Source organism: Macrotis lagotis, chromosome 1, assembly GCF_037893015.1.
Source record: "Macrotis lagotis isolate mMagLag1 chromosome 1, bilby.v1.9.chrom.fasta, whole genome shotgun sequence".
Taxonomy (NCBI): domain Eukaryota; kingdom Metazoa; phylum Chordata; class Mammalia; order Peramelemorphia; family Peramelidae; genus Macrotis; species Macrotis lagotis.
The window spans coordinates 758,100,904-758,126,528 of record NC_133658.1 but is presented as its reverse complement, the minus strand read 5'-3'; the positions used below and the strand labels follow the sequence as shown (position 1 = coordinate 758,126,528).

The 25,625-nt window shown below is 36.8% G+C and overlaps 2 protein-coding genes and 1 non-coding gene across 3 annotated transcripts; all 3 read left to right on the top strand.

Annotated features, from left to right (window-relative positions):
- Positions 1–9,833: 9,833 nt before the first annotated feature.
- Positions 9,834–10,772, top strand: OR8A1 (olfactory receptor family 8 subfamily A member 1). The gene has a single exon (XM_074187410.1). The coding sequence runs from the start codon at positions 9,843–9,845 to the stop codon at positions 10,770–10,772; it is 930 nt and encodes a 309-aa protein (XP_074043511.1). The 5' UTR covers positions 9,834–9,842.
- Positions 10,773–13,806: 3,034 nt separating this feature from the next.
- PANX3 (pannexin 3) lies at positions 13,807–19,860 on the top strand. Its single transcript, XM_074187402.1, has 4 exons — positions 13,807–13,987; positions 15,051–15,193; positions 16,725–16,939; positions 19,221–19,860. Exons 1-4 carry the CDS (start codon positions 13,807–13,809, stop codon positions 19,858–19,860), a joined length of 1,179 nt encoding a protein of 392 aa, XP_074043503.1.
- A 2,511-nt stretch (positions 19,861–22,371) lies between these two features.
- LOC141510316 (U6 spliceosomal RNA) lies at positions 22,372–22,478 on the top strand. The gene has a single exon (XR_012474818.1). It is a non-coding gene; the product is annotated as a U6 spliceosomal RNA (small nuclear RNA).
- The last annotated feature ends 3,147 nt before the right edge of the window (positions 22,479–25,625 follow it).

The window sequence follows — 25,625 nt, the reverse complement described above, 5'->3', positions numbered from 1 at the left end:
TTTGTTCTTATTTAACTTAGAATTTAAATATTCAACTTAGAGGGTTGAATGAAAACTAAGAAACTACTGCCCAGGTCACAACAATTAGTATGTCTCATAAGAGGAACTTAAAGTCAAGTCTTCCTGATTTTGAGAGCAGTTCTCTACTCACTAGAAGTTCTACCTCTCATATTTGGTTTAATTCCCTATATATCTTGCATATTAAATCTTTATCAGAGATATTTATTGCAAAGATTGCTTTTTCTCAATTGGGAATTTCCTTTCTAATCCTAGGACCACTGATTTTGTTCATGCAAAAGAGTTTTAATTTTTTGTAGTCAAAATTGTATTTATGATCACCACTGAAGAAATCACAGGTCTGTACCCCATTGTTCCCCAAAATATTGTTATACCTTGTGAATTAAAAATTCTTCATCTAGCCATAGTTGTGCAACAGTCCTCATTCCATTCTCCTTTCACTTCTTATATTTATATTTATTTATATGTATATTTGTAACTATAATTATAATTATAATTTATAATTTATATTCAGGTCAGAGTGCCATTTTAAATTTATTGTGGCATATGATATAAGATATTGATCCAACACAATTTCATGCCAAACTGCTTTGGACGTTTCCCAGAAGTTCTTGTCACCTAAGGCAGGAAGATGGTGTATGTAGCAGATGGAAAACTGGCCCTAGAGTAAGAAAGACCTGAATTCAAATCCTGCCTCAGATACTTTCTACCTGTGTGACCTTGGTTAAGTCACTTAATCTCTCTCCCCCTTAGTTTCCTCATCAATAAAATGAGATAATAATAGAACCTACCATACAGAGTTGTACAAAGAAATATATTTATAAAGTACTTTAGAACTTTGCAGTACTATAGAAATGTTTGCAATTATTATAAAATTAATACTTTTCTCTTTATACCATGCTACATAAACACTTGCACACAATCTAACTTTTCACTTTCAAAATCACCAAATAATGTAGCCTTGGCTTTCAGCCCCAGACTTAAGTAGGACACACATTTCTACAGAACTTGTCATCTTTTTTCAGTTTGCCCAGAATTCCAGGACCTCTAGTCAGGAGAGTGTCAAATGTACTCTAAGATAGTTTTCATTAGCCATTGTATTATCACAATAAATGAAGCAACTTGAATGATTTCTGCTTACAGCATCAATCATAAGGCTATTTGTCCTTCCAGGCTCTAGGCTTTTTCCCATCTTCCCCTCACAAAATGGGAAAATAGAAAATGAAAAATCACTTTATTGCAAAATATTGTTGACTTCTGTAAACAGATTCTATCTTGACTTTTGCTTCTTCAGTTTGAAAAACTCTTCTAGCTTCCTCCCCTATAAAATTAGTCTCCTGGTAAACAAATTACTTTGATCTATATATTTCAGGACCCTTTATTGGCAACTGTAGGTTCCTCTTGATTTTTATAGTCCAATCTCTGACATAAAGAGCTTCCTATTAAGGGGAAAGGAAAAAGGAAGAAGAAAATCATTTCAATATAGTGTCTACTGGGCCAGGTACTATGCTACATGCTTTTTATACAAATGTTACCTCATGGGATCCTCACAACAATCTTTCAAGGAAGAGGCTATCATTATCATCCCCATTTTATAATAGGAAAAATTGGGCCAACAGACATTGTTACTTGCTTGGGGTCACATAGCTGGGAAGCAAAAGCTATAAAAATTCAAATTAGAAGCAAAACTTGATAAAGTCATCCTGACTCCAAGTCTATCACTCTAGCCACTAAACCACCTTTCTGCCTCAATTACCTTAAAGCACATTTTAAAAGAATTTAAATTCCATAAACAGAAAGTTTTGGGGGTTTGGTTTTTCCAAAGAGAGCCTATAGGTTAGATACCATGACGTTACCTAGGGCCTTCCTTCCATGACCTTACATGTAATCTATACTATTTATATAGTTATACCTAGATGCCTTTCCTAAGCTATTTTAGTCCCCCAAAAAAACTATCAGGTTTCATCAGATTCTCCAGGTTTCCATCTTTCCTGAAGCTAAGTCATTCTTCTAATTTATTCTGATTTTCAAGCAGTAAATCTATCTTAGACCCTAAAGACACAGAATCTCTCATTCTTGCCTTTTGCCTGCCTCCATGGTCACAACATAGGTTCTTGCCTGGTCATCCAGAATTAGGTTTCTTTCCTTGGACAAAGATCCCTGCTACTGATTGTTTCCATTCTTCACAAACTTATTCTTATTCAATAAAAGGTTCCAGATTGTATTGCAAAGGGCATGCCTCCACACAGATCTCAACCTCTCCATGCCTTTCAGTAGGTGGTCTTTAGAAGTTGGGACCTCTACCTTATGGTGATAAGCCTCTGTTTATTATCAAATGACAGATACAAGCACAGTCTATTACTACCTCATTCTCAAAGCTACCCCAGCTTGATAGGATCTGCCAAAACTTTTTTTGTGCTAGCAGAACCTTCAATTTCTATTAAGGGGAAAAGGAAGAGGAAAATCATTTCAGTATAGTGCCTACTGGGCTAGGTACTATGTGCTAAGTGCTTTTTATATAGATGTTATCTCATAGGATCCTCAGAATAATTCTGCAAGGAAGGGGCTATTAAGATCACCACTGAAGAAATCAAAGGTTTGTACCCTGTTGCACCCCAAAATATTTTTTATACCTTGTGAATTATATACTTGTACACCAAGAAGTGGCACCATAATAAGTAAGATTTTATAGGAATAATCATTAGAAAAACAAAGTTATTTGGCATTGAAACACAGAAGACAATAATCCACCCATATTGTGACAGTATTTGTATTTATATAAAACAGGACATATTTTTTACAATCTTAATACAAGTATGTGGATTTCAGGACCCAACACATTTTTATAGGCACTACTGATATTAATTGGCAAAAGACCACTGAGGATGAAACTGTACTCCTTGTGGCATTCAGGATTCACCTTCCAATTCAAAATCACTGCATAATCCTTAGTTCCCATTTCCCATCCTCTGTTCAACTGAAAATATATGTAACCAAAAGAGGAAAATAATATTTCACTGAGTTGTTGGGATCTCAGATCCAGAGAAAGTGCTAAGGACAAAGTCTAAACAGCTAATTTGAACACAATTCAAGGAAAAGCACCTATAAGATAAAAAGCTAGGCACTGGTAATAGAAATTGTGTGGGACTAATATCACTTAAATAAATTTCGGAGATCTCTCAAGGTATGAAGAGAAAGTTTTATTCGTTTCTCAAGGAATGAGAAACGGTCCCGATCAATTAGAGAGACTGAGACAAAGAGAGGAGACCCTGAGGGTCACATTTATTCTAATGCAATACCCCCCCCCACTGACCCATCCTCTTTAGTTAAGAATGAGGTCTTTACAATCTAAGCTTGTAAACTAATTTAAATAATCCAATCAGAGACTTACAAGTCAGTTTGCTCTTTACATTCCAGTCCTAATAACATTCACTGATAATCCAAAAGTTGTTTGTCAGGAGAGGGGCAGAAGAGACACAGTGCTAATCTATAATATTGTACTGAAGAAATCTCAGACTTTATCCCACTCAAAACTAGTGTCATCCTTATTCTCATAATAAGAATCTAGTAAAAAAAAGAATCTAGTAAAATCAAAGTTCTACTCCCCTTAAAAATCATATAGATCCTATCAAGCCAGATTGGAGGGCTATTTTTTTTATTTTATTTTGAATTTTTTACAATTTTTCCCCTAAGCTTGCTTCCCTCCCCCAAACCCTCACAGAAGGCAGTCTGTTAGTCTTCACATTGTTTCCATAGTATACGTTGATCTAAGTTGAATATGATGAGAGAGAAATCATATTCCTAAGGAAGAAAAATAAACTATTGTGCCTGATTGTTGCACTAATGGAATGAGCAAGTCCATCAAAGTTGGTCATCACCCCCATGTTGCTGCTAGGGTGCACAATGTTCTCATTCAGCATCAGTCCATGCAAATCTTTCCCAGGCTTCCCTGAATTCCCATCCCTCCTGGTTTCTAATAGAATAGTGTTCTATCAAATACATATACCACATTTTGTTAAGCCATTCCCCAATTGAAGGACATTTGCATTAATTTCCAATTCTTTGCCACCACAAACAGAGCTGCTATGAATATTTTTGTACAAGTGATGTTTTTTATACATTACTAAAATATTCTTGTTTAAGAGTAAACATAATACACCCCCAAAAAACCAATATGGATCCTCATGAGAAATAAAGTAAAGAGAAAAAAATGTGTTTCAGTCTGTTCTGATATCATCAGTTCTGTCTCAGGTGTATCACATTTTTATGATAAGTCCATCATAAAAGTTACTTCCATATTTTTCCACTGTTGCTTCTGCTGATTGTAAATCCCTCCATCTGTTCCTCCCCACTACCATATATTATATTTTCTCTCTCCTTTCACTCCGTCCTTCTTCTAAAATGTGCTGCAGGGTGGCTGAGTAGCACAAAGGACGGATCCCCAAGAAGCCCCAAGCCCACATACCATCCCTGAGACCCAGCAACCACCCAGCCCCGTGGTCCCGAACAGGCCATCCAATCCCAGCACCTTACGAGAAGTAAAAAAAAGAAAATGTGTTATATCTGACTGTTCTCTGCTATGATCTACCCTCTCCTTTATCACCCACATCCCCCCCTTCCCCCATTCCCCTTTCTCTCCTTTTTCTTCTAGATTTCTATACCCTATTCAGTATGTATGCTGTTTCCTCTCTGAGCCATTTCTGATGAGAGTGAAGGTTCCCTCATTCCCCCTCACCTCCCCCCTTCCCATATCATTGCAAAAGCTCATTGTAAAAAGAAGAAAAAAAATCTTTTATATGAAATATCTTAGCCTATTCCACCTCTCATTTCTCTTACTCCCATTGCATTTCCCTTTTAGCCAATAACTCCATTTTTTACAATATATTATATCTTCAGATTCCGCTCTCTCCAGTGCTTCATCCATATAGATCCTATCAACCCAGATTGGAGGGCTATTTTTTTTCAATATGGAAAATGACAATTCTGCATTGTAAGCCTTTTCCCTATCTTAGACACTGACCAATTTGGATATTTCATTAGCTAAAGCTACTCTTATTTCTCTATACCATATATACATGCATCATGCTCTTGCTAATTAAAGACACAAGTCAATTTCTCAGACTGGGTTGGATAAGGTAGATGTTATCAATTTGGAATTTCAGGCAATGATTCTTCAATCTCAATGATGAATTCGATCAGTTGTCAAATGTCAATTCTGCTTCCATCTTGTCTTGTATCCCCTTTTCCTTCCATGGAGTAGGGCCTGAATTGTGTTTTCTTCCACTGTTATCTCTACTAATTCTGAACCTCATTAGCTGCCCTCGTTACTATTGCCACCTGGTCTCTACCTCCAGTCTCTTCCCTCTTCACTTCATCCCTTTTCATCACTGTTATAGTAGTCTTAAAAAGCACAGATAGATCTCTCCTTTCAGGGATGTACTTTTGTCTATCAAATCAAGCTATTTAGTCTGACATTCAAAGCCCTCAACAATCTGATTCCAGTCTATTTTTCTAGACTTATTTTGCAAATTGGTCTATGAGCTATTTTTTTTAGGTTTTTGCAAGGCAAATGGGGTTAAGTGACTTGCCCAAGGCCACACAGCTAGGTAGGTCTATGAACTATTAATAGATCTCATCTCCCATTTCATCTTGTGCCTGCCTGCAACAGCCTTTCTCTCATTTCTACACCCCATCTCTACAATAACAACCTTTTCTTTCTTTAAGATCAAGCTCAAGGGTGGCTAGGCAGCACAGTGGATAGAGCACCGGCTCTGGAGTCAGGAGTACCTGAGTCCAAATCCAGCCTCAAATACTTAATAATTACCTAGCTGTGTGACCTTGGACAAGTCACTTAACCCTATTTGCCTTGCAAAAAAGACCAAAACTTAAAAAAAAAGATCAAGCTCAAATGCCACTTTCTTGGTGATACTTTATATAATTTGCCAAGCTAAGTAACCTCTCCATTCCCAAATTGTTCAGGCCCCTCTGAACTTACATACACATTTAATGATTTTAACTTGTATTACTTACAGAGTAATTGTAAAATAAAAGTAAAAACAAGAGTAATTGTATTAAGTTGTATACTTGAAGAGATATATTAGACTTTGAAGACATGGGAAAGTTGATAAACAGTATGTAATTACAGATATTTTCTCAATTGTCTCTTTCTAAATAAATAGCATCCAAGATTTCTTTTCCAAATATTTCCTATCCTCCCCTCTTTCAGATATATCAATACTCTCAAAACCCTGTCACCTAAAGCATAGACTTCCTAGGTATATACTTAATCTAGTTCAACTGCATTACCCATCCTTGTTGTCTTTAAAATGCTACTTTATCATGCAATACGTCAGGGTCCATGATGCTAGGAATAAAATATGGTAATTCCACTGTCATTGATGAGTAGAGTAGTTTATCATAGTAACTGACAGATATTTTCTATTTATCATCTGTTTCTTTTCTTTATTTCAGTTCCATCCTCAAATGTTCTTGGGATAGTCTGACTTTATTGGGCCTCTCGCCAACCTTTCTCTGTTTTGTTCTCTCTACTGCTTCTATCATATGTTTCTCCTAATCCATCACCATATTCTTCTGTAAGATTTCACAAATGACTTTATCTTGAGTCAACTAGTCAACAAGTATAAATTAAGTAACTACTATGAGCCATATATAACACCAGACATCAGACACACACACACACACACACACACACACACACACACACACACACACACAAAGCAAGATAGTCTTTGCCCTGGAAGATTTTATATTTTGCTGAGAGCATACAACTAAGTAAATTCAAGATAGACAAAATAATTTTAAAGTTTTGCGGGAAAGGAAGGAGATCTGATAACTGAAGGAATAAGAAAAGGCATCTTGAATGAGTTAGGAATTCCTGGAGCATGAATCAAGGAAGGGGAACATTCTAGTCATGGGGAACAGGCTGAAAAAAAACATGGAAAAAGAAGCTGGAATGTAATATATGGAAGATACCAAGTAGATTAATTTGGTTGGAATGTAAGTTCATTAAAATACATAATATTCTAAAACTAGTGTTGAATTTGGCTGGATTAGAAAAATTCTTCCTTTAAGCATCTTGCATAAGTATCTTAAATTTCAAGCTTTGGCAATAATGCGCTTGACAGATTGTACCCAACAACTCACATTCTCATAAATCTTTATTCAAAAAGAGGAATATATGTTTATAAAGTAAACATAATTAAAATATGCATTCATCATACTGGGAAAATTTTGGGTTACAGACAGGTATGCAAATCATTGTTCATCAAAATAGGATTTACTTCTATCAGATAACCACTTTAGGGAATGAGTTTTTTAAAAAAGATAAATCTTTTGGTTTTACATTATTTTTACATTTTGGAACATCTCACTCCCCTATGCCTCTACTCAAAAAGCCATCCCTTGTAACAGAGAATAAAAGTGAAAGAGGAAAAGAAAATTCACTAAAACCAATATTAACAGAGTCTGAAAGCAAATGCAATATTTTTCACCCAGAATCCCTCACATTTTCAAAGAAGAGGAGAGAGGTGAATTTTCTCATTCCTTTTTTCTAAGCAAGATTTCTTATTAAATTTATTAAGTATTTCTTTATATTTTTATTGTTAACATTTACATTGTGGTAGTTCTTATGTATATTATTTTCCTGCTTCTGTTTACTTCATTATGCATCTGTACACAAAAGTCTTCCCATATTACTCCAAATCCTTTTATATTCATTATTTCTTACAGCACAGCACAATGCATTCATATGCCATAGTTTGCTTAAGTTGTTCTCCCACTCAATGGTTATCAATTTTGTTTCTAACTGGGAGTCATTCAGGGAACCCATAACTTCTCTCTCTTGATCCTCCCTTTCTCTAAGGGCTAAACAAGCATTGGTGGAAAGGACCAGATTCAGGATATGAAAAGATTCAGCGTAGCTGAGGTCAACTGTGATCTAATCAGCATTGGAGGCACCAGGAGTAGGCTGGGGGTCTGTGGCAGCTGTGAAAGGCAACATTGGAGGGCACCAAGAGAGCTCAGAGGAAGCAGGGAGGTTAGGCTTCTAGGCCCAAAGGAATGACTGAAAGCAATAAACAGTAAGTATTTAAGGTTGCCATAACATAAGGGATTAAAAAGACAAAATTCAAAGATGATTTTAAAGTCTGGGCAGGAAAAGCAATATGTACAAACACACACACACACACACACACACACACACACACACACACACACACACAGAATCTAAAGAAGTCCTGCTAGGCCCATTGGGGAGAAGTACTGCACTCACTCCATTCTCTAATAAGGGGCCCTTCTGATCCAGATTGAATGAATTCCTAGATTCTAATAGGTCAGGCCCCGGGTGGGAGAAAAGGGTGTTGGTAAAAGGGTTTGCTTTTCTCACATTCTCTGACTCATTGAATTCCTAATTCATACCTCCAGGGACAAATTACTTAAAGTTTAGATTTAGACTTATGTTTGGATTTTCCCTAAAAGTGGTAGTAGAAAGGTATTCAATGTATAATATCAGCTATAGAACAGGTACTTATTTGCTAGATACATAAGAAATGCTGAAATATAAAGCAAAACCAAAAAAATACCCTTCACAAATATATTTATTGACAATAAGATTTAAAATAAGATTCAGTAACTGAATTTATAACTTGTTCAATTATTTACATTTAGAGAAACTTATAGCTACAAATGCATTTGCAGATATGCATATATACATATATGCATACATGCATATATACATATATACATACATATGTAGATACATGTGTATATATGTGTGTATGTGTGTGTGTATATATATATATATATATATATATATATATATATATCTCAATGCCTTGATAGAGGAATAAAAGTCTAATCTCCAATTCACCTTTGTAGAAAACTCTTAGTGGAAACTTTCTCCAGCAGTGAAGCATATGAACTGTGACATATTTTAGAAAGATGCATAAGAAAAAATGCCTAATAACTGAGAGGTTGAGTTGCCCACAGTCACACTCCGTTGGAGCAAGGATTTGAATCTAGGTTTTCTTTACTCTAAGGCTAGCCCTCCATTTATTATGCCAAATTGTTTCTAATATAGCATTTCACACTACTTCAAACCATATTTGTCTGTACAGAAACCCAGCTACCATTTCCCCTCCAATTAGAGAAAATTAAGGTACAAAAGTAAGGAGGGCTGCAAGGTGATGCAGTAGATAGAGCATCTGACCAAGTCCCACCCTTGGATATTTACAAGCTATGTGACCATGGGCAAATCACTGTCTACCTCTTCCTCATTGTATCATGGGAACAATAATAACACCTGCTTTTTAGAGCTATGTGAAAATAAAATAATTTCTGTAGAACATTTTGCAAACTCTTACATGATAGCTATTTTTCTCTAGATCCCAGGTGATTGATTCCAATGAAATCTCTTGAACTAAGCAGCATACTTCTTTTCCAATACATCCAGAACTTGTCAGTGAAAAAGACACTGAATAAGTCAGGGAGCTAAATGGATGAAACTCTGAAAGAGTAATTCCAGATCAGAGGGAAATATGAAGGAGGAGATAAAGAATTGAGACAGGCAAAGAACTCCTGGAAATTTTGTATAGAACAAGGTTTTTTAAGGGGCATTTATATCACATGACATTTTATAAATTGAAATACACAGTTCTTGCAGAGAAGTGGAGACAGATATAATGGGTACAGTAAAATCCTGGGTTATAAGTGTCCAACTCTGTCCTACCCTCAGTCAGGTAGAAATAGAAGCACCCTTTAATGTGGTTTTTCTCTCCATTCCCCAGATTCTCCTTACTTTGAAGGAAATGGCATCAGAAAATAATTCAACAGTGACTGAATTTATCCTTGCAGGATTAACAGATCGTCCAGAATTCCAACTCCCTCTTTTCTTTCTGTTCCTCGGGATCTACATGATCACTATGGTGGGAAACCTGGGCATGATCACACTCATTGGACTGAATTCCAAACTTCACACCCCCATGTACTATTTCCTCAGCAATTTGTCATTTGTCGATCTCTGCTACTCTTCTGTTATTACTCCCAAGATGCTAGGGAATTTTGTTTTGGAAAAAAACACAATCTCTTATCCAGGGTGCATGACTCAGCTCTATTTTTTTCTTGTATTCGTTATTGCTGAATGTTACATGCTGACAGTGATGGCATATGATCGTTATGTAGCCATCTGTAGCCCACTGCTCTATAAGGTCATTATGTCCCATCATATCTGTTCCCTACTGGTGTCCATAGTATACACAATGGGATTCATTGGTTCAACAATAGAGACAATCCTTATGTTGAAATTGTCTTATTGTGAAGTTCTCATCAGTCATTACTTCTGTGATATCCTCCCCCTCATGAAACTTTCCTGCTCCAGCACCTATGATATTGAGATAGTGATTTTCTTTTTGGCTGGATTTAACATCATAGCAACCAGCTTAACAGTCCTTGTTTCTTATGCTTTCATCCTCTCCAGCATCCTCCGCATCCGCTCTACTGAAGGCAGGTCCAAAGCCTTCAGCACCTGCAGCTCCCACATTGCAGCTGTTGGTCTATTTTATGGGTCTACTGCGTTCATGTATTTAAAACCTTCAACAGCCAGCTCCTTGGCCCAAGAGAATGTAGCTTCTATATTTTATACCACAGTGATCCCCATGCTAAATCCCCTAATCTATAGCCTGAGGAACAAAGAAGTAAAAACTGCCCTGCAGAAAACCTTGAGGAAAAATATGTCCTGATGCAAATATCATTATCCCTTACTCTTCAACCTATCAGTTAAAGAACATATTATAAGGGAAAGCAAGGGATCCATTAGAAGAGTTAAATTATGGGATTTAAATTATTTAAATTATGAAGAATAAGCAGTTCTCCCATGACTATTTTTCTCCTGTAATCTAAAACTCATGCAAAGGATTATAGAAACACTCACCTTTATGTCCCCTAAGAAGTATAACAATAATCCTTAAGAACCTACCCAGGCACTTCCTCTTATATCTCTCAAACAAGCATAGCAAACCACTAAAAGCAATGGTCATATAAACTGCCAACTGTGATTTTTCTCCAGAACTCTTCATAACTTGGAATTTGGAAGAGAATCTGAAATATAGCATAAAAGAGAATTCTTTTCTCTTATTCATGGAGAAAAAAAATATTCCTCAAAGTCCAGAGTATAATAAATCTCAAGTTTCATGTTAGATTCTTATATGACTAAAGACCCTGAGCAGAGCCCAGGAGAAAGACAAAACCCACTTAGGATTATTGCAAGAGACAAATGGAATCAAATCTACCTGCCATCCATTCTTTCTATATAGTCAAGATGATGGAAGAAAACCTGCCACCATCCCTGTCGCTACCCACAGAAAATAAACAGATTGCAGAAAAGTGGATAACATCAGAATGTAGAGAAATTTTGGTTGTGTTAACAGCACTCCATGTTGTCCTATGTAGGTTTTGAAGTAAACCATCTTAAAAATCAGCAGCAAGGTGATACACTAGATAGAGTACCAGTCCTGAAGACAGGAAGACTCATCTTTCTGAGTTCAAATCTGGCATCAGACACTGACTAGCTGTGTGATGCTGGGCAAGTCATTTAACCCTGTTTACCTCAGTTTCCTCATCTGTAAAATGAATAGGAGAAGGAAATGACAAACTGCTCCAGTATCTCCAACATGAAAATGCCAAAGGGGGTCACAAAAAGTCAGACAGGATTGAAAAATAACTGAACAACAACAAATTTTTTTTAAAAAAATCACAAAAAAAAAGAAATTGAAGAACAAAAGGATATTGAAAAAGAAAGGGAAGAAAAGAAGTAGAAGGAAGAGAAGATGAAGAAAAAAATCTTAGTTTAGGTAACAAAATTTGATGTGACTTTTGGTCATGAATTCTAAATGTGAAATATGACATATCAATCAAAAATAGCACACTGTACAATTTTCCCTTTTTGGTTTCCAACTTCTCAATTGCTTTTCCAAAGCAATTAAAGTAAAAACTCTACCACCATCCCCCTCTTCCATTCCCATTCCAAACCCATATTTCATCCCTATTCTGGTTGATTAAGACTTCTGTAAAATTTATTCAATTTTTTCTAATTTTAGAATAATTTGCACTATCTAGAACCTTAGAACGAATGTTTGTAGATCAGTTGGACACAACTGAATAACAACAAAAGATCATGAATATAATCTGATGAATTTTAAAATTTTAAGAATTGGGCTTTAAAGAAAAGTTCATTATTTGATCAGTTTCTAAGGATAAAATATGATTAGGTTAAGTTCTTTTTAGGCAACCTAGGATAGGCACAGACAGTCTAGGGAAGTGATTTCCTATTGTCTACAAGATCAAACATTAAATCTTCTGCTTTAAAATTTTTTTAAACCCTTCATAACCTTGATCTTCCTACCTTTACAGCTTTTCTGTACCTCACTCTCCTCCACAAACTCTATAATCCAATGATGTTGGCCTTCTCGCTATTCCTTGAGCATGACAGTCCATCTCAACAATTCTGGATATTTTTATTGACTTCTCCCCATATATGAAACTTTTCCTCTTCCTCTCATTGCTTCCCTCATTCTTGTCAAATCTCAGCTAAAATTCCACTTAGTGGAACTTTAGTGCCTCCTTTTGAAATTGTCTCTAATTTATCTTGTATATGTCTTGTTTGTATGTCCTTTAGACTGTGAACTCCTTGAGAGAAGTGATTGTTTGGGGTTGGGATTTTTCATTTAATTTTTTGGCTTTGGTTTTTGGGGGGAGGTTTTTGTCTCATTATGTATCCTCAGTATTTAGCGCAATGTCTGGCAAGTGATGATTAATAAATGTTTATTGACTTGCTTAACTAGAAAAGAAGTACACAATTATTCTTCTCCCTGTCTTTTCTTTCAAACTATACCCCCCCTTTTTTTCTCATTATCACTCAAAATTTTCTATTTCTAACTTCCTTCAATTATATTCTTTCTTGGCTAGCTATCCTTTGCACAGTTATCTGACCTCTAGTCTCAGATAACTTATTACCAGTTTATTACCAGGGTGCCCATGGGATAGTGAATTTTCAGCCATAATAACTGTCAAATATTTTTTATTGTCTTGAGAGTTTCAATCTATATCACAGCAAAAAAAATCATAGCTCTTTGAAATATTGAAGTAAGAGATTAAAGATGCAACAGAAAAGTCAAAGGCAGAAGGGTAGTTTTAATGTCAAATGCAGCATGATTGACTTAGGGGAGAGAGCAAAGTTACTTTGGGATAAAGCAGACTAGGGACATGGGATGCCCAACTGGGTCTAGGAGCTCTATTTCCACCCTAAGCCACAAAATGAGGGTGGTCGACACATTTATGCAAACACCATTCAAATTCCACACCAATTATATAGGGGATGGAGAGTGACTCTATAGCTCTTCATCACCCATGCCTCCCCTTCCCACCCCCCAGAAGTCTAGCAGAAAATAACTCATTAATGACAGACATGCATAAAGCCATGAGACCCCACCCAGGCTCAGGACAGACACAGAAGGAAAAGATGGTTATTCTGTTCTGACCCTCCAACCTCAAAGGCACACCCAAGTCCCAAGCCTCCCTGTAATTAACTGGGTTCTGGGCTAGCACCCTGGGTTCTGGCCAGTTATTTACAGAACAGTCCCTTGCTCGTGGCACAGTTCATTCCTGGGCAGCCGACTCACTCTGCTCAGAGCTCAGCAGCCTGAAGCTGCCCTCTGCTCTTCCCTACCCCTGAGTTTACCTCCTATCAGCTCTGCAGACCCCCCATTCAAGGGCATCATGTCCCTCGCACACACTGCCGCAGAATACATGCTTTCAGATGCCCTGCTACCTGACCGAAGAGGCCCACACCTCAAGAGGCTACACCTGGAGTTGCCCATTGATCGCATCATCAAGTTTGTGACTGTGGGCTTCCCCCTGTTGCTGATGTCCTTGGCATTTGCTCAGGAGTTCTCCACCGGTAAGCTGCTATCTCTTCCCAGAGCCAAAGGAAGGAGGAAAATCTTTCCTTCTGGCTGCTGGGGGACATGCACTTCTCCCCTTCCCTCCTCACCACCAATGCCATTTCCCTACCCTACCTGGTTGGAATGTTTTCCCCTATTAAGAAAACCATCAAACAGCTAAGGCTTGGGATGTTTTAGTTTTCTTCCTGGTCCTAACACTTTTCTGTTGTCTAGTAATAGCTAGTTTTTATAAAGCGCTTTAAAGTTTAGCAAAGCTCTTTGAAAATGTTATTATATCCTTTTCAAACAATTCCATGAGGTAATATTATTCCTATTTTACAGAGGAATCTGAGATTAAGAAAGATTAAATGGGTCACAAAGCTAGTAAATGAATGAGGTAGGAATTGAACTGGGAGCTTCCTATTCCAAGTCTGATACTCTCTCCACTGTGCCACCTAGCTCCCTCTAGTGAATCTAAAAAGGGTATCTGATGACTGCCTCACTTTCTTCATTTATAAAACAGAAACATTTGTGATTTAGGAAATGATGGTAAAATAACGAAATTAGGATCTTTCGCCACCAACATGACCACCTTGCCCTCTCCTCCAATTTGGAGTCAGAATTCTAGGCATTCCATAGTATGACAGTCTCTTCTAAGAGGTGTTTAATAAATACTTGTTGATTGTTAAAACAAACAATTGAAAAAAATGAAGAATTTTGTACAATACAATACAATACAATAACCATCTAGGATCCTGGAAGATTGATTACGAAGTGGTGCAGAATGAGTCATACTTTTTGGACATGACCAATTCAGGAATTTGTTTTACTTTGACTATGCCTATTTGTTACACAGGTTTTCTCTTTTGTTTCAAGGTAAAAATAGAGGAGGTAGGGAGAAAAAAAAATAGATTTTTATTATTTGAAAAAATAATTTTTAAATAAATGCTTATTGAACTAAATTGCAAATTAGTAAGGTAAGCATAGGATTGATGAGGGAATTAAGGGGTGGTTCCCAAAGAATAACATTTCCTTGTTTAATGGTGTTTAAATATCACTTCAACTCTGTTTCTGTTCCAGGTTCTCGGATCAGCTGCTTTTCTCCCAGTAACTTCACCATCAGGCAGGCTAGCTATGTGGACAGTTCCTGTTGGGACTCCCTGATGCATCATGAATGGGATGCTACTGGAAACTATAAGACAAAATCCCTCTGGGCCCACAAGGTACAGTGAGTCCAGGCATAATTATGACCTGACCCAATTGTTAGGTGAAAAAAGCTAAGTTTAACATTTTCTGTGTATGAGTTTTTGAGGCCCCCAAAGTGCCAGAGCATTGACATCCACACAAACCTCTTAGCTAGAACAGGAATTTGAGGGATTCTAACCAAAGATTTAGTAAGGCTCAAGGACATTATAGATGTAAAGCACTTTACACATCTTAAAGTTGATATGTAAATGCCAATAATTATTGTTTTTATTATTAATATCCTATAGTCACTTGATCTACAGTCAGGTGATGACTTCATTGTCTAAGCATTTTTCTATACCCCAGCTCAGCTCAAACAATGTATATAGAGCAATACAAGTACCAGGAAATGTTAAAAACCAGACTCTCCAAAGGGACAAAAAATGTGTACTCATGTACTGTTAAGTTTACTCTGCATTATCTTTTTCTTAAATCTTGATAATCAACAAAACAAAATTAGATCCCTGATTTATGGCACAATTTCTGTGATGTAAAAGATCAAATTGAAATTTTTACCATGGGCTCTAGCAAGCTAGTTAAAGAGGACTCTAGCCCTCTGCTTTCTAATCCTCTCTCACTTCATGAAAAAATATGCCTCTCTTTTTATTTAAAAAAAAACCTCCATTAATTCTATTGAAGGAAAGATAGGTTTCTTTTCCTTTTTTTTTTTCAAATTCTGCTCCAAGGGAGTTTGAGGCCTAGCCATTCCCTTCTAACACAATCAGAAGCTGTGAATCAACATTTCTAGTTAATTGAATTACCAAATGTCTACTTTGTACCCACCACTGATTAAGTGCCATAAGGAACACATAAGCACTTACAATCTAGTTGAGGAAAAAAGGCACACACATAAAATACCCAGAAATCAACTAAGGACCATATGTTGTTGAATGCTAGATGATATGGTATGAGCAAGAAGCAATATAGCAATACAGAAAATGGAGAGAACATTGTAGGTTGGAATAATAATGAAAGGAAGTGTTGTAGAAAAGATTTTTTTCAGAGAGAAAACTTCTAACTGGCTCTCTTCCAACAATGACTGTATAATAAATAGATAAGGTTTAAGTTGTGCTTAGGAAAATGAATAGAATCTTAATGTTTGATACTAAAGAGAATTGGGGGAACTGAGACAAGAGAAAAGGGAAGAGGGAGATTGAGAATGCTGACTCTTTTCTGAGTACTGTCCTATCAAAACTGCAAAACTCTGGCACTGAGTTCCCTTTGCGGAAATTTCTTTCACTCTCCTTTCCCTGATGGTGGAACTGTCCTTTCTTGAAAATTATCAGCATAGTTGGTTCCTCTTAAAAGTCACTGACCTTGGCCACACTTAGAGTCTTTGGGCATGAACGGCTCACAGTTTCCACTGCCATTTCTACCCTTAACATAGGAAGTGGGGAGAGAAATATCCATCCCTTCAATGCTCCCTTCTCTAAAAAGTCCCTCATCTCACAACATTTTCAGAATTCTTTTTTCCACAATACTCACTAAAGTTTGACTACCCCTCTGTAGGTTCTCCCCTATTCCCTCTTGGCTCTGGCTGTGCTCATGTATCTACCAACTCTGCTATGGAATTACGTGGCGGCTCCATCTCTTAGCTCTGACCTCCTGTTCATCATCAGTGAATTGGACAAGTCTTATAACCGTTCCATCCGTCTAGTGCAGCATATGCTGAAAATCCGACAGAAGAGCTCTGACCCTGATGATTTTTGGGATGACCTGGAGAAGTGAGTTTGTTGTCCTCAAATTGTGTAATCTATATTTTTTCTTATCTGTTCTCTCCCCAAAATCCTAAATTCCAATGAGATCAGGAAAAGGGATCCAGAGGTGGTTTGACATTTATACAATTAACATCATTTTCTACTATACCTTCTTTTCCAAAAGTTCAATGTGCTTAATACTTCATTTCATTAACACATCTAAAAGGAAAAACGAAGACTATCCTCATTTTACAGATGATCAGGCTGAAAAGATTGTCTCCAAATTATTGCTTTCACCATCTCATTCACCTGATCAAAAACTTCAGAAAGATCTCCATTACTTATAGAATTGCCCATATCACAATCTATCAAAATGTCTTTCAAGGTCAGCTGTAATGTAATACTATACCACTTTTCTTCTATTTCCCAAGTTACACTCCAGCCTGAATCTTCTATTCTTCAGTTCCCTGGACGTGTCATGTTAATTTCCACTACAAAATCTTGTTTATTCAGTATCCTCCGCATAAAGACACATACCCAATCTTCACCTATAGAAATACTCCCCACCCCTCAGGACCTATCTTCTCCATGAAACCTTTCCCTATTTTCCCAATTCACACCAAGTCCTCCATTTTTTTCTTGAACTCCCATAGCATTTATCTTTAACAATCATTTTGACAGTAATTATAGAGTCAAATACTCCATGGACCTGTGATCTCATAGATTCAATGATGCCAGGGTACCAGTGTAGCACTCTAACTTTGTCCTCCCTCATTGTATAGCTTATTTCTCCAAATCAACTAGAAGTTCCTGGAGGAAAATAACTATCATATTTTTCTTGTAAACTAAGTACCTAGCTGTATGACAATACTTGATGAATGGAAAAAATGAATATACTAATTTTCTTTATAAAAATCACATTAAGTGCATAGAACTAAAACCTTATCATATTATCCTATTGATTTCCAATGCAGTGTTTATTCCAATAAACTTTGATGCTATCTAATTAGATATAATCAACTTGACCAAGATCAGTCTCTCCACTAATATATAAATATGTGTATATGAATACATATATGCATGTATATGTGTATACATATATGTGTATATGTGTGTCAATTACAGAATTTAACTCATTGTACTAAGTGCTTGGGGGCAAAGTAAAGAAAAAACAAATACAGTCCATATTAGTATCACTAAAAAAGTTGGAGTAGTTGTGTTTTAATGTTCTCAGAAAGTTGAATTCCCAAAAAGTCCCAAGAACTGTGATGCAATGAAAAAACACTGAGATTGTACAGAGTAGATAGTAGTCCTTAGGCAAATCACATCTTCTGAGCCCAGTTTTCTGGACTTTGTAAAATTTGTAAAAAATGGGGATAATAATACTTAATACTTTACAGGGTTATTATGAGAAAACTGTAATCAATCAACAAGTATTTGTTAAGTTATCTGCTGTTTTGTTTTTGCAAGGCAATGGGGTTAAATGATTTGCCCAAAGTCACACAGCTAGGTAATTAAGTGTCAGGTCGAATTTGAATTCAGGTCCTCCTGCCTCCAGGGCTGGTGTTCTAACCACTGGGCAGTAGGCACTGAACTAGAAGGTAGGGAGCCCACATTTTGTTGAGGAACATATATATATATATATATATATATATATATATATATATATATATATATATATATGTGTGTGTGTGTGTGTGTGTGTGTGTGTGTATATGTATGTATATATATTTATATATGTATATTTCAAATATATAAAAAATACAAAATAATTTGGGGAAACAGAAACTGGGGGGATCAAGACAGGTTTCATGTAGAAAATGATTACTGAAGTGATATTTGAAGAAAATTAGGGATTATAAAAAATGCAGGTGAAGCAATGCATTCTAGGCATGAGGGACAACCTGTGCAAAGGCATGGGTATATAAGAGAACAATAGAAAGTTGTTACAATAATCTAGATGAGAACTGATAGGGGCCTGAACTAGGATGGAGAAAAGAGGAAACAAAGAAAATTGAATGGATATGGGAGAAGTCATAAAGGTAGAGTCAAGACCTGGCAACTAATTGTATTCACAGAATTAGAAACAGAGGTTGTGAATCTGAGTGACAGAAAAAATGATAATGCCCTAGATAAAAATAGCAAAGTTTGGAAAGGGGGTTAAAATAATAACAATTAAAATAATAGCAATGATTGTTTCTATTGCTGTTTGGTTTTCATTGGGAAGGGACTTGAGAAACTCTTGAAAGACGACTGAACATTCTTACTAATTCTGCATTTTTCCCATTTTTCTCTCTTCCTGCACAAGGGCTCGGAAAGAACGATATTTTGAGTTCCCCATGCTGGAGAAGTACCTTGCCTGTAAGCAGCGTTCACATGTCCTGGTGGCTACATATCTCCTAAGGAATTCCCTCTTGCTCCTCTTCATCTCAACCACCTGCCTGTACCTTGGATATTTTCACCTGAATATCTTCTTCCAAGAGGAGTTTAGCTGTTCTATCAAAATGGGGCTGCTAAAGGATGAGACTCATATCCCAGAGCTGATCACATGCAGGCTGACCTCTTTTTCCATCTTCCAGATGATCAGCTTCTCTACTGCAGCAGTGTACTTAATCCTGGTACCGGTGATAATGTACAATCTGACACGGTTGTGTCAGTGGGACAAGCGACTACTATCTGTCTATGAGATGCTACCAGCTTTTGATCTACTCAGTAGAAAAATGCTGGGCTGCCCCATCAATGACCTTAATGTGATCCTGTTATTCCTTCATGCCAACATCTCTGAGCTCATCTCTTTCAGTTGGTTGAGTGTTTTGTGTGTATTGAAAGACACAACCACTCAGAAGCACCATATTGACACAGTGGTAGATTTCATGACCTTGTTGGCTGGCTTAGAGCCCTCAAAACCTAAACATCTCACATCCAAAGCATATGATGATCATCCATAACTCCCAGGCATGCAGGGTAAGAATTCTGATGAAAATTTGGAACAATTCCCCCTCACCTGCTGTCATTGCTAATGAACAGTCAGAGAACCCCTGAATACATACAAAGCACTAATTACATGCTTTAGAATTACCTATGAAGTACAACCCAAAAGATCCAGTTTCCTGGATGGAACCATACCATTAGGCATTAGAAAAGGATGTGGCTTAAATCACAGTGTTTTTGGATCTTAATAAGCAAGAAGTTAAGGACAAAGGTCCAACTGATGTAGCAGGAAAGCTGGTAATGGAACAATTTGTGAATACATGTGCTGCTCATTGTTTTTGTTCCTTGGCTTTTATCCAAATGCAAGATCCTAACAGACAGAGATTATAATGGGCATTTAGTCAATAGTGACTTTTACAGAGCCTCAAAAATTCCCACCATCATTAGAATTTGTCCATAATGTTTTGAAAAGTAGATGATGGTAAAAGGAACCTGTAAACAGGGTTCAATCTGTCCCCAAAGCTGCCCTTACTGGTAGAGGCAGAACCTGGACCAAAATGAGCAATTTAGAAAAGGGTTAGCATATAGCTCCTGTCATGTTGTCTTTATCATCATCATCATTCACATTGATACATGCATAATGTTTAAAGGATTAAAAAGAATTTTTCATGATCTGAACTAGAGAATTATAACAGCAAGGGCCAGGACTATGAACTGGATTTGATATTCCCTACCTGACCACAAATTCACAACACATTTTATTGCAAATGACTCTAAACCCAATTCAAAGGCTTTAATAACAAGACAATCAATACTAATGAGAATGATAAACTGATCTTCAGTTTCTTCTCAGAAATTTTTTTTTAGAGACTAGGTTTCTATCTCACCCAGGTTAGCAGTATAGGGGTCTGTCACTGCTCAATCCTATTTCTGATTGGCATGAAAGATTTAACACAGTCTGTTTTTCCAATTTAGGCTGATTTGTCCCTGATTAAGCAGCCCAATGACCCTCTTCCCACCCTCCCCTCTCCTCAGAATTCTGTTCAAGGGATTCACCTAGCTCAGTCTCAACCAATAGCAGGTCTTCTACTTTATTTCACTGATATTAAATTTAATCTAATCTTCAATGAAATGTAAATTTTTAGAAATAAATTCCTTTTGCTGTGAATGAGAAAGCAGAAGTGGGGAGAAGTCAATAGACCTTCATATTATAAATTCCGCTTTACAGCTATACCTTTTTTAGGTTTCTGTAAAAAAACTGTTGCGTGTGCAATTTAAACCTTTTGAAATCAGAAGAGAATGATATACTCAATTCCTGGAATTTTATCTAAAGTTCATCAAATTGGTTTGTAAATTAACAAGCATCTTTAATCTATCCCATCTATCACTCCCCTCCACCTATAACTTATGAAATCAGAGTGGAGTTACTTAGCTTTGTTCAAGTCAGGATACTACTCCCAGGATCTAAGGACATTTCCCAGCTCTGCTCATCCAATTATGTATCATACAATACATAAACTTAATGGATAAAATGAGCTGTATATAACTGCGCAGTGCATTCTGCTAGCTCTGCACCCCACTTTCTCTTTGCATATGTGTTTTTTATTTCCCAATAAAGTTCAAGAAGGAAGAGTCAGACCAGCTTCTAAACTTTCCAATATTTAGACTGAGATTCATTAGCTTAAAGCAAACTGAAAACTATGATTAAGGAGACAATTTTCCTACTCTCTTTATACAGGATGAAAGGAGCCATGTAAATAAGCCTAGAGTTTACAGGCCTAGGAACCTGAAAGAAGATTGAGTCTAAAATAAATTGGGCAGCTGAAAAAAAAATTAAAAACTTCCTGCCACGTTGCTGATTCTAGAACACATATCATTAAATGAGCAGCTAGGAAGTACAGTGGATACAAGGCCCAAGTTCATATTCAGTCTCGGATACTCATTAAGTGACCCTAGTAGGCAAGTCAACTAACCCTATTTGCCTCTGTTTCTTCATCTGCAAAATGAGTTGGAGAAGGAAATTTAATGATTCTAGTATCTTTGCCAAGAAAACTCCAAATGGGTCATGGGATATGACTAAATAATAACATATCATCAAATATATAATTATCATAAAATGGAGAGTAGTAACGCTTTTTTTAAGTTTGTTTTTACCACCAGAGCTGAACAAAAAGTTTGATCTTCAAGTACAGGACTCAGGTGAAGCATAGAGAGGGAGGATGCGAAGGGTAAATTATGAGAGACTTAATGATGAACTGCATGTATTCCTGCATGGAAAGATGATACTGTTAATACTCATACAAACCTTCTCATTTAACAGAGCATATAGAAGGAGTATATGTAGACAAGGCACAGGAGAGAGCTGAATTTGAAGATTAATATATACACACACACACACACACACACACACACACACATATATATATATATTGTAAAAATGGAGTCAATGGGTGAAAGGGAAATGTACTGGCAGTAAGAGAAAGGAGAGGTAGAATAGGCTAAGACATTTCATATAAAAGATATTTCATGTGCTCGCTTCGGCAGCACATATACTAAAATTGGAATGATACAGAGAAGATTAGCATGGCCCCTGCGCAAGGATGACACGCAAATTGGTGAAGCATTCCATATTTTTTTCCTATATATGACTAGCAAGAAACAGCAGGAAGAGCTAGAAAGAGAAATTCCATTCAAAGTAACCTCAGACAGTGTAAAATACTTGGGAGTCTATTTGCCAAGACAGACTCAGAATCTTTTTGAAAACAATTATAAAACACTTCTCACACAAATTAAATCAGATTTAAATAACTGGGCAAATATCAACTGCTCATGGATAGGTAGAGCTAATATAATAAAAATGACAATTCTACCAAAACTAAACTATCTGTTTAGTGCCCTACCAATCAAAATTCCAAAAAATCACTTTAATGAGCTAGAAAAAATTGTAAGTAAATTCATATGGAGAAATAAAAAGTCAAGAATTGCCAGGAGCTTAATGAAAAAAAATGCAAACGAAGGTGGCTTAGCACTACCTGATCTAAAATTATATTATAAAGCATCAGTCATCAAAACTGTTTGGTATTGGCTAAGAAATAGATTGGTGGACCAGTGGAATAGACTAGGTGTAAAAGCAGGAGATGATTATAGTAAGATGTTGTTTGATAAACCCAAAGAGTCAGGCCACCAGGATAAAAACTCCCTCTTTGATAAAAACTGCTGGGATAATTGGAAATTAGTATGGAAGAAACTTAGATTAGACCCACACCTCACACCCTTTACCAAGATAAGATCCAAATGGTTACAGGACATAGACATAAAAAACAATACTATAAGCAAATTAGAAGATCAAGGACTAGTCTACCTGTCAGATCTATGGAAAAGGGAACAGTTTATGACTAAGGAAGAGTTGGAGAACATCACTAAAAACCAATTAGATGATTTCGATTACATTAAATTAAAAAGGTTTCGCACAGATAAAACCAATGTAATCAAGATCAAAAGGAAAGTAGTAAATTGGGAAACAATCTTTACAACTAATGATTCTGACAAAGGACTCATTTCTAAAATATACAGAGAACTGAGTCATATTTTTAAAACAAAAAGCCATTCCCCAAATGACAAATGGTCAAAGGATATGCAAAGGCAATTTACAGATGAGGAGATCAAAGCAATCCATAGCCATATGAAAAAATGCTCTAAATCATTAATTATTAGAGAAATGCAAATTAAAGCTTCGCTGAGGTACCACCTCACACCTCTCAGATTGGTCAGTATGACCAGGAAGGATAATGATCATTGTTGGAAGGGATGTGGGAAATCTGGCACACTATTACACTGTTGGTGGAGCTGTGAACTCATCCAACCCTTCTGGAGAGCTATTCGGAACTATGCCCAAAGGGCAACAAAAATGTGCATACCCTTTGACCCAGCAATACCACTACTGGGTCTATACCCTGAAGAGATGAGGAAAAAGGGTAAAAACATTACTTGTACAAAAATATTTATAGCAGCCCTGTTTGTGGTGGCAAAGAATTGGAAATCCAGTAAATGTCCTTCAATTGGGGAATGGTTTAGCAAACTGTGGTATATGTATGTCATGGAACACTATTGTTCTACTAGAAACCAGGAGGGACAGGATTTCAGGGAAACCTGGAGGGATTTGCATGAACTGATGCTGAGTGAGATGAGCAGAACCAGAAAAACACTGTACACCCTAACAGCAACATGGCAGTGATGTTCAACCTTGAAGGACTTGCTCATTCCATCAGCGCAACAATTGGGAACAATTTTTGGCTGTCTGCAAAGGAGAGTGCCATATGTATCCAGATAAGGAGCTGTGGAGTTTGAACAAAGTACAAGGACTATTCCCTTTAATTCGGAAAAAAGAAAACCCAGATGTCTTATGGTTTGATCTGGTTACCTCTGAGACTTCTGTTCTCTTTAAGGATATGATTTCTCTCTCATCACACCCAATTTGGATCGAGGTACAACATGGAAACAAAGTAAAGACTGACGGAGTGCTATCTGTGGGGTGGGGGTGGGGGGAGGGAAGCAAGATTGGGGGAAAACTGTAAAACTCAAATAATATCTCTAATAAAAATTTAAAAAAAAGATATTTCATGTGGCTTTTGCAATGGTATGGAAGGGGGGGGAGTCAAGGGGGAATGAGGGAACCTCCATTCTCATCAGATATGGTTCCGAGAGGAAATGGCATACACACTCGATAGGGTATAGTCATCTAGAAGAAAAGGGAGAGAAGGGGGATGGAGGAGGGGAGAAGGGATGTGGGTGATAGAGGAGAGTCAATGCAAGGTGGTGTGATTGGGTGGCCTGTCCAGGACCACAGGGTCAAGTATTTGCTGGGTCTCTGGGGTGGGATGTAGGCTTGGGGCCTTTTGGCCCCAGGGCCAGTGCTCTGTCTACTATGCCACTCAGCTGTCCCACAGCACATTTTTGAAGAGGGACAGAGTAAAAAGAGAGAAAAAATATAATAGATCATGGTGGGGAGGAATGGATGGAGGGAATTACAGTCAGCAAAAGCAAGTAACAGAACACAGACTGAAACACATTTTTTCTCTTTCTTTTACTTTATTTCTCATGAGATTTTATATTTTTGTGGTGGAGGGGGTATTGTTTCTTCTTAAACAAGAATAGTTTAGTAATGTGTAAATAAATTAAAAAATTTTAAATAGTTTGTTTTTAAATTAACAAGCATTTTTAAATCTATCCCATCCATCACTCCCCTACATCTATAAAAAAAATTTTTAAAAATCAAGCCCTCAATACATAGCTTCAATGTTGAACTGAATAAATTTCCACATTAGCCAAATCTAAATTATCTGTCAGGAGATGAATGTCTTACATCATCTTCATTTTCTTGATTTGTCATTAGGTCCTATTCCAGAATTGGTCTCCTAGCTTTGTTGGTCTCCCAATGTTCCATCAATTTGCCTGTTTTGGATTAGTTTTGTTGTTAGGTTTTTTCCCCAAAGTTGACAATAATCCCTGCAGGCAAGAAGATTCCAAAAACTTATCTAGAAAGTTGAGACTTAATGAAATCAGAGTGGAGCTACTTTGTTCAAGTCAGGACACCACTCCCAGGATCTAAAGTCATTTTCCAGCTCTGCTCATCCAATTATGTATCATACAATATATAAACTAAATGGATAAAGTGACCGTTCTGCTAGCTCTGCATCCCACTTTCTCCTTGCATTTTTTTTATCTACCAATAAGGATCTAGAGATAATATGGAGTTCATAATTAGCATCTTTTCCTCTTTATT

Coding starts and splice junctions, on each gene's coding strand:
- PANX3 (XM_074187402.1), top strand. CDS start 13,807: ATGTCCCTCGCACACACTGCCGCAGAATACATGCTTTCAGATGCCCTG. Junction 13,988..15,050: donor TGCTCAGGAGTTCTCCACCG/GTAAGCTGCTAT, acceptor TTTCTGTTCCAG/GTTCTCGGATCAGCTGCTTT. Junction 15,194..16,724: donor AATCCCTCTGGGCCCACAAG/GTACAGTGAGTC, acceptor ACCCCTCTGTAG/GTTCTCCCCTATTCCCTCTT.
- OR8A1 (XM_074187410.1), top strand. CDS start 9,843: ATGGCATCAGAAAATAATTCAACAGTGACTGAATTTATCCTTGCAGGA.